Source organism: Catharus ustulatus, chromosome 36 (assembly GCF_009819885.2).
Source record: "Catharus ustulatus isolate bCatUst1 chromosome 36, bCatUst1.pri.v2, whole genome shotgun sequence".
In the NCBI taxonomy this organism is placed as follows: domain Eukaryota; kingdom Metazoa; phylum Chordata; class Aves; order Passeriformes; family Turdidae; genus Catharus; species Catharus ustulatus.
The window spans coordinates 237,860-247,378 of NC_046256.1; the positions used below are offsets into that span (position 1 = coordinate 237,860).

Sequence of the window (9,519 nt, forward strand, 5' to 3'; positions counted from 1 at the left end):
GAGCTCGGTGGCACCCAGGCGGCCCTGAGGTGACATCACAGTGCCACCAGGTGACACTGAGGTGGCCCGGAGGTGGCCACCAGAGCCTTGTGCAGGGAATTTGGGGACAATGCCAGCAGTGCGTCCCCATCCGGCCACCACGGCCACCAGCGACTCCAGCAGGGACGGGGACAGCTGGGGAGGGGACAGGGGAGGCGGCACTTGTGGAGTCGCCTCTGTCACCTCCCTGGAGGGCTCTGCTGTCCCCTCTGTCCCTTTGTCACCCCGCTGTCCCCTCTGCCAGGTGTGACATTCTCTGTACAGGTATGTCCCAGCTGTATCCCAGGTGTATCCCAGGTGTCCCAGGTGTATCCCAGGTGTCCCAGGTGTATCCCAGGTGTATCACAGCTGTACCCAGGTGTATCCCAGGTGTATCCAGGTGTTCCCAGGTGTATCCCAGGTGTCCCCAGCTGTGTCACTGCGCTGTCCCCGCACAGGTGGCCCTGTGCCTCACGGAGCTGTCCCTCCACATGAACCTCCTCTCACAGCCAGGACAGATGTGACATTACAGGTGACATTTCAGGTGACATTACAGGTGTGACATGACAGATATGACATTACAGGTGTGACATTCTCTGTACAGGTGTACCCAGGTGTGTCCCACATGTATCCAGGTGTGACAGTCTCTGTACAGCTGTATCCCAGGTGTGTCCCAGGTGTATCCCGTGTGTCCCAGGTGTACCCAGGTGTGTCATTCTCTGTACAGGTGTATCACAGGTGTGTCCCAGGTATATCCCAGCTGTACCCAGGTGTATCCTGCTGTACCCAGGTGTATCCCAGGTGTCATTCCCTGTACAGGTGTATCACAGGTATGTCCCAGGTGTGTCCCAGGTGTATCCAGGTGTCCCACCTGTATCCAGGTGTGTCCCAGGTGTCCCAGGTGTATCCCAGGTGTATCACAGCTGTACCCAGGTGTATCCCAGGTGTATCCAGGTGTTCCCAGGTGTATCCCAGGTGTCCCCAGCTGTGTCACTGCGCTGTCCCCGCACAGGTGGCCCTGTGCCTCACGGAGCTGTCCCTGCACATGAACCTCCTCTCACAGCCCGGACAGGTGTGACATTCCAGGTGTGACATTACAGGTGACATTTCAGATATGACATTACAGGTGTGACATTCTTTGTACAGGTGTCCCCATTGTATCCCAGGTGTGTCCCAGGTGCGTCATTCTCTGTACAGGTGTACCCAGGTGTGTCACTGTGCTGTCCCCGCACATGAACCTCCTCTCGCACCCAGGACAGGTGTGACATTCCAGGTGTGACATTCCAGGTGACATTCCAGATGTGACATTGTACAGGTGTACCCAGTTCTATCCCAGGTGTCCCAGGTGTAATATTCTCTGTACAGGTGTACCCAGGTGTACCCAGGTGTGTCCCAGCTGTACCCAGGTGTGTCCCAGGTTTGTCACTGCACACCTGTCCCCGCACAGGTGGCCCTGTGCCTCACAGAGCTGTCCCTCCACATGAACCTCCTCTCACAGCCCGGACAGGTGTGACATTACAGGTGTGACATTCTCTGTACAGGTGTACCCAGGTGTGTCCCACATGTATCCAGGTGTGACAGTCTCTACAGCTGTATCCCAGGTGTGTCCCAGGTGTACCCAGGTGTGTCATTCTCTGTACAGGTGTACCACAGGTGTGTCCCAGGTATATCCCAGCTGTACCCAGGTGTTTCCTGCTGTACCCAGGTGTGTCCCAGGTGTCATTCCCTGTACAGGTGTATCACAGGTATGTCCCAGGTGTGTCCCAGGTGTATCCAGGTGTATCCCAGGTGTATCCAGGTATGTCCCAGGTGTAATATTTTCTGTACAGGTGTACCCAGCTGTATCCAGGTGTGTCCCAGCTGTACCCAGGTGTATCCCAGGTGTCCCCAGCTGTGTCACTGCGCTGTCCCCGCACAGGTGGCCCTGTGCCTCACGAAGCTGTCCCTCCACATGAACCTCCTCTCGCAGCCCGGACAGGTGTAGGGCCGCAGCCCCGTGTGCGTTTTCATGTGCTCCGTCAGGTGATGTTTCATCTTGAAGCGCTTGCGGCACTCGGCGCAGGTGAAGGGCCGCAGGTCCAGGTGCATGTTGACGTGGCGCTCGCGCATGCTGCGGTGCGAGAACGCCTTCCCGCAGTGGCACACGAACACCTTGGAGCCGCACGGCCTCACCTGGCCCGCGGCTGAGCTCGGGGCGGCTCCGGAGGCTCCGCGGGACGGGCGGGGGCGGCTCCGGGCCGGGATCCCCTCGGGGCCCCGCGGGACCCGCCCGGCTCGGCCCGGGATGGAGGCGGAGCCGTGCGGGATGCGGGGGGCTCTGGGCAGGATTCCGTCATTTCCCGGGGAGATCCCACTGGTTCTGGGCAGAATTCCCTCATTTTCGTGTGAAATTCTGACGGTTCTGGTCAAAATTCCGTCATTTCCCGGTGAAATTCCTCCGGTTCTGGGCAGGATTCCGTCATTTCCCGGTGAAATCCCGCCGGTTCTGGTCAAAAGTCCCTCGGTTCCGGGTGAAATTCCACCGGTTCTGCTCAGAATTCTGTCATTTCCCGGTGAAATTCCTCCGGTTCTGGTCAAAAGTCCCTCAGTTCTGGGTGAAATTCCTCCGGTTCTGCTCAGAATTCCGTCATTTCCCGGTGAAATCCCGCCGGTTCTGGTTAAAATTTTCTCGGTTTCGTGCGAAATTCCACCGGTTCTGGTCAAAATTCCCTCATTTTCGTGTGGAATTCTGACAGTTCTGGTCAAAATTCCATCGGTTCCGGGAGAGATCCCGCCGGTTCTACTCAGAATTCCGTCATTTCCCGGTGAAATCCCGCCGGTTCTGGTCAAAATTCCCTCGGTTCCGGGGGAGATCCTGCCGGTTCTGGTCAAAATTCCCTCGGTTTTATGAGAAATTCCGACAGTTCTGGTCAAAATTCCCTCATCTTGGTCTGAAATTCCGCCGGTTCTGGTGAAAATTCCATCATTTCCCGGTGAAATCCCGCCGGTTCTGGTTAAAATTCTCTCGGTTTTGTGCGAAATTCCGACAGTTCTGGTCAAAATTCCGTCATTTTGGTCTGAAATTCCGGCCAAAATTCCATCGGTTCCGGGTGAAATTCCTCCGGTTCTGCTCAGAATTCCATCATTTCCCAGTGAAATTCGGCTGGTTCTGGGCAGAATTCCCTCATTTTCGTGTGAAATTTTGCCGGTTCTGGTTAAAATCCCCTCGGTTCTGCCGGTTCTGGTCCAAACCCCCTCGGTTCCGTGCGGATTCCCGCCAGTTCTGTCCAAAATCCTCTCGTTTTGGTGCGAATTCCCGCCGGTTCTGCTCACAATTCCCTCGGTTCCGTGCAGAATTCCCTCAGTTCCACTCACAATTCCCTCGGTTCCGCTCACAATTCCCTCGGTTCCGCTCACAATTCCCTCGGTTCCGTGCACAATTCCCTCGGTTCCGTGCACAATTCCCTCGGTTCCGCTCCGAACCCCGCCGGATCCATGGATCCCCTCCCTGCCCCAGGAGCCTCGGTCCCTCCTGGGCCCCATTCCCGGTTTTTCCCGGTCCTTCCCGGCTCCCATTCCCAGTTTTTCCCGGTCTTTTCCGAGCCTCATTCCCGAATTTTCTCGGCCCCTCCCAGACCCTATTCCCGAATTTTCCCAGTCCGTCTCAGCTTCCATTCCCGAATTTTCCCTGTCCCTCCCTGCTCCCATTCCTGAATTTTCTTGGCCTCTCCCAGACCCTATTCCTGGATTGTCCCTGTCCCTTCCTGTTTCCATTTCCAAATTTTCCCAGTCCCTCTTGGTTCCTATTCCTGGTTTTTCCTGGTCTTTTCCGGGCCCCATTCCCGAATTTCCCCAGTCCCTCCCGGCTCCCATTCCCGAATTTTCCCAATCCCTCCCAGACCCTATTCCTGGATTCTCCTGGTCCCTCCCTGCTCCTGTTCCTGAATTTTCTTGGCCCCTCCCAGATCCCATTCCCAGATTCTCTCCATCCCTCCCTGCTCCCATTCCCGAATTTCCCCAGTCCCTCCCTGACCCTATTCCCGAAATTTCCCGGCCCCTCCCAGAGCTCCCTGGTGCTGTCCCCACCTCTCCCCCACTCTGCACCCCTTCATTCCCAGAAATTCCCTCTTTTCCTGTGGGAATTCCTTCATTCCCAGAAATCCCCTCATTCCCAGCAGGAATCATCATCACCCCCTCCTCCTCCTCCTCCTCCTCGCAGGTGAGCACCAGATCCTCCTGCAGCCACTCGCGCTTCACCAGCACCCAGCGCTTCTGCGGGGGCTCCTCTTCATCCTCATCCTCCTCTTCCTCCTCACAAACTTTCAAATCCCCTCCAGGCTGGGGCGCTTTGGGCTGCGCTGACGATGACGATGACGATGATGACGATGATGACGATGATGATGTTGTTGATGATGATGATGAAGATGATGATGAAGCAGCCCCGCGGCGCTCCCGCAGCAGCTCGGCGCACTTGTCCACGATGTGCCACATCTGCAGCACGCTGCCCACCGTCAGGAAGTTGACGACGTCGGCCGGCTCCATGCTCAGCCTGCCCGTGTAGGCGCAGCCCAGCACGAGGCCGAAGGCCGCCGGGTCCATCACGCTGGGCAGCTCGATGCAGTCCAGCTTCTTGAGCAGCAGCTGGTCGTGGAAGAAGGGCGAGGAGGCGGCCAGGACGGCGCGGTGGGCGCGGAACTCGCGGCCCTGCAGGCGGATGGAGACGTCGCAGAGCTGCCCCTGCAGGCGCTGCCGGTTCAGGTTGGACAGGAGGGCGGGAGGGACCTGCGGGAACTGCACGTGGAGCAGCGAGGACGAGGAGGAGGAGGGGGAGGAAGGGGAGGAGGAGCGAGGGTGGGGCATGGTGGAGGGGGGAGAGAAAAGGGGAGAGGCTGTGGGGGGAAAAAATAAATTTAAAATTGAAATTGAGGAATTTGGGTTCTGACATAAAGTGGGGAATTCTGTATGAAAATTCACTAATTCTGGTCTGAATCTTGTTAAATTCAATCAAATCCCAATAATTCCAACCAGAATCCTATTAATTCCAACATAAATGCCATTAATTCCAACAGAAATCCTGTAATTCCAACAGAAGTTCCTCAATTCCGATCAAAATCCCAAAATTACGACCAAAATCCCTTTAATTCCAACACAAATCTCTTAATTCCCGCCTAAATCCCTTAATTCCAACAGAAACTCCATAATTCTATCCCAAAACTCGTTAACTCCAATCAAAATCCCATTAATTCCAACACAAATACCTTAATTTTGGCCTAAATCCCTTAATTCTATCCCAAATCCCATTAATTCCAACCAGAATCCCATTTATTCCAACACAAATCCCTTAATTCAGGTCTAAATCCCTTAATTCCAACAGAAATCCCTTAATTCCAACAGAAATTCCTTAATTCTGATCAAAATCCCAAAATTCCAACCAAAATCCCATTAATTCCAACACAACCCTCTTAATTCTGGCCTAAATCCTCTTAATTTCAACCAAAATCCCCTTTATTCCAACCAGAATCCGATTAATTCCAACACAAATCTCTTACTTCTGGCCTAAATCCCTTAATTCCAACAGAAATCCCATAATTCTATCCCAAAACTCATTAACTCCAATCAAAATCCCTTTAATTCCAACACAAATCTCATAATTCAGGCCTAAATCCCTTAATTCTATCCCAAATCCCATTAATTCCAACCAGAATCCCATTAATTCCAACATAAATCCCTGAATTCCAACAGGAATTCCTCAATTCTGTTCAAAATTCCAAAATTCCAACCAAAATCCTGTTAATTCCAACCAAAATCTCATTAATTCCAGCCTAAATCCCTTATTCCTACCCCAAATCCCATTAATTCCAACCAGAATTCCTTAAATCTATCCCAAATCCATTAATTCCAATCAAAATCCTGTTAATTCCAACCAGAATCCCATTAATTCCAACAGAAATTCTTCAATTCCGATCAAAACCCCAAAATTCCAACCAGAACCCTGTTAATTCCAACCAAAATCTCATTAATTCCAGCCTAAATCCCTTATTCCTACCCCAAATCCCATTAATTCCAACCAGAATCCCTTAAATATATCCCAAATATATTAATTCCAACCAAAATCCCGCTAATTCCAACCAGAATCCCTTAATTCAGGCCTAAATCCCTTAATTCCAACAGGAATTCCTCAATTCTCTCCAAAATCCCAAAATTCCAACCAGAACCCTGTTAATTCCAACCAAAATCTCATTAATTCCAGCCTAAATCCCTTATTCCTACCCCAAATCCCATTAATTCCAACCAGAATCCCTTAAATATATCCCAAATCCATTAATTCCAATCAAAATCCTGTTAATTCCAACCAGAATCCCATTAATTCCAACATAAATCCCTTAATTCCAACAGAAATTCCTCAATTATGATCAAAATCTCAAAATTCCAACCAAAATCCCAGTAATTCCAATCAAAATTCCGTTCGTTAATTCTGACACAAATATCTTAATTCTGGCCTAAATCCCTTAATTCTACCCCAAAACATCTTAATTCCAATGAAAATCCCATTAATTCCAAGCAAAATCCCTTTAATTCCAACACAAATCCCTTAATTCTGACCAAAATCCCAAAATTCCAATCAAAATCCCTTTAATTCCAACACGAATCTCTTAATTCCAGTCTAAATCCCTTAATTCCAATAGAAATCCCATTAATTCCAACATAAATCCCTTAATTCCAACAGAAGTTCCTCAATTCTGATCAAAATCCCAAAATTCCAACCAAAATCCTGTTAATTCCAACCAGAATCCCCTTAATTCCGACACAAATCTCTTAATTCTGGCCTAAATCCCTTAATTCTACCCCAAATCCTGTTAATTCCAATCAAAATCCCATTAATACCAGCCAGAATCCCATTTATTCTGCCCCAAATTCCTTAATTCCAGCCTAAATCCCTTAATTCTGGCCCAAATCCCATTAAATCCAATCAAAATCCCAATAATTCCTACACATATCTCTTAATTCTGGCCTAAATCCCTTAATTCCAACAGAAATTCCTCAATTCTGATCAAAATCCCAAAATTCCAACCAAAATCCTGTTAATTCTGACCTAAATCCCTTAATTCTACCACAAATCCTGTTAATTCCAGCCAGAATCCCATTAATTCCAGCCTAAATCACTTAATCCTGCCCCAAACCCCGTTAATTCCAACCAAAATCCCACTAATTCCAACTCAGATTCTTTAATTCTGATCAAAATCCCAAAATTCTGACCCCAAACCCCTTAACTGTTCCTCAAATCCCATTAATTCCAGCCCAAATCCCGTTAATTCCAGCCTAAATCCCATTTATTCCAACCTAAATCCCATTAATTCCAGCCTAAATCTCTTAATTCTGGCCTAAATCCCTTAATCCTGCCCCAAATCCTGTTAATTCCAATTAAAATACCACTAATTCCAACACAAAATCCTTGATTCTACCCCAAAATCCCAAAATTTTGCCCCAAATCCCTGAATTACAACAGAAATTCCTTAATTCTGCCCCAAATCCTGGAATTCTGACCCCAAATCCCAGCCCAAATCCCAAAATTCCAACACAAATCCTTTAATCCCGGCCTAAATCCCATTAATCCTGGCCTAAATCCTGTTAATCTCAGCCTAAATCCCGTTAATTCTCAGCCCAAATTTTGGAATTCCAAATCCTGTTCAATTCTCACCCCCCAAAATCCCAAATCCCAAATTCCCTGACACACCAAAATAAAAAAAAATCCCCCAAAATTCCCCAAAACCTTCCCCAAAAATTCCCCAAAATCCAAAAAAATCCCAATTTTTTCCCCTAAATCCCAAAAAAATGCCTCCCAAAATTCCCCAAAAATCCCCCAAAATTCCAAAATTTTTCCACCCCCAAAAAAAAAAAAATCCCTCCCCAAAATTTCCCCAAAATCAAAAAAAATCCCCCCAAAATTCCCCCCAAAAATCCTCCAAGAATTCTCCAAAATCCCAAAAAATTCCCCCAAAATCCCCCCAGGACTTTCCAAAAATTCCCAAAAATTCCCCAAAAATCCCAAAAAAACCCCCAAATCCCCTCCAGGACCCCCCTCAATTCCCCCAGGAGCCCCCACCCAATTTTTTATCCCCCAAATTCTTCCCAAATCCCCCCAAAACCCTCTCAGGACCCCCAAAATGTGCCCAGGACCACCCAAATCCCCCAAAATTCCCCTAAATCCACCCCAGGACCCCCCAAAATTTCCCCAGACCCTTCAAATCCCCCCAAAATTCCCCCAAAATTCCCCCAGATCCCCCCAAAATCCATCCCAGATGCCCCCAAAGTTCCCCCAGGACCCCCCAAAATCCTCCCCAAAGCCCCTGAAACCCCCCAAATCCCCCCCCAAATCCATTTAATTCCTTCCCAAATCCCCCCAAAAAGACCCAAATCCCCCCCAAGCCTTTCCCAGACCCCAAAAATCCCCCCCAAATCCACTTCAAACCTCCCCAAATCCTCCCCAAATCCCACCCAGGACCCCCTAATTTTCCCCCCCCGGGATCCCCAAATCCCCTCAAATTCCCCACAAACCCCCCAAATTCTCCCCAAATTCCCCTCAGGACTCTTCTGCACCTCCCAAATCCCCTCAAAATCCCCCAAAGCCCCCCCAAATCCCCCCCAAACCCCCTCAGGACCCTCCTAAATCTCCTCCAGGCCCCTCCCAGACCCCCCAAAATCCCCTCAACATCCCCCCAAATCCCCCTCAAATCCTCTCCAGGACCCCCCAGATCTCACCCAGGACCCTCCTAGACCCCCCAAATCCCCTCAAAATCCCCCCCAAATCCCCTTCAGGCCCCTCCCAGACCCCCCCAAATCCCCCCCAGGACCCCCTAAATCCCCCCAAATCCCCCTCAAATCCCCCAAATCCCATCCAGGCCCCTCCTGCATCCCCAAACCCCCTCAAAATCCCCCAAATTCCCCTCAAATCCCCCCCAAATCCCCTCAATTCCCCCTCAAATCCCTCCCGGACCCCCCAAATCCCCCCCAAATCTCCCTCAAATTCCCCCCAAATCCCCTCCAGGCCCCTCAAACCCCCCAAATCCCCCTCAAGCCCCCCCAGGACCCCCCCAAATCCCCTCCAGACCCCTCCCAGAACCCCCAGATCTCCTCAGAACCCCCCAAAATCTCCCCCAAATCCCCCCCAGGCCCCTCCTGCACCCCCCAATTCCCCTCAAAAATCCCCTCAAATCCCCTCAAATCCCCCCCAAAAATTCCCCAAATCCCCCCCCCCAAATTCCCCCCCCATTCCCCCCCAGGCCCCGCCCCCCTCAGGCCCCGCCCCCTCCCGCCGTTACCGCGCTCTCCCCTCACGGCGCCGCCGCCATCTTGGCCCCGCCGGCCCCGCCCCTCCCGCCGGCCCCGCCCCCTTAAAGGCGCCGCGTCCCTTTATCCCCACCCCCCCATGACGTCATATCGAGACAGACACGGCGCGGTCACGACAAAAACCAAAGGGGCGGAGCCGTTCCGTACGAAAAGGCGGGGTTTATTGAGGGGGGC

General features: G+C 51.0%; 1 protein-coding gene and 1 long non-coding RNA gene across 4 annotated transcripts; one reads left to right on the forward strand and one right to left on the reverse strand.

Moving 5' to 3' along the window:
- The first annotated feature begins 279 nt into the window (after positions 1-279).
- On the forward strand, positions 280-1,981 carry LOC117009852. 3 transcript variants are annotated; one of them, XR_004420536.2, is made up of 4 exons: positions 280-303; positions 429-880; positions 983-1,164; positions 1,334-1,919. It is a non-coding gene; the product is annotated as an uncharacterized LOC117009852 (long non-coding RNA). The 3 variants fall into 3 exon arrangements; XR_004420537.2 differs by lacking the exon at positions 280-303 and having other exon boundaries at positions 514-880; positions 1,334-1,660; positions 1,900-1,981; XR_004420538.2 differs by lacking the exon at positions 280-303 and having other exon boundaries at positions 514-880; positions 983-1,118; positions 1,526-1,919.
- Positions 1,982-3,096: 1,115 nt separating this feature from the next.
- LOC117009825 (zinc finger and BTB domain-containing protein 22-like) lies at positions 3,097-9,368 on the reverse strand. Its single transcript, XM_033084197.2, has 4 exons — positions 9,318-9,368; positions 4,189-4,886; positions 3,391-3,448; positions 3,097-3,348 (listed from the first exon to the last, which is right to left on the reverse strand). Exons 2-4 carry the CDS (start codon positions 4,855-4,857, stop codon positions 3,182-3,184), a joined length of 894 nt encoding a protein of 297 aa, XP_032940088.1. The 5' UTR covers positions 4,858-4,886; positions 9,318-9,368; the 3' UTR covers positions 3,097-3,181.
- Between the last annotated feature and the right edge of the window lie 151 nt (positions 9,369-9,519).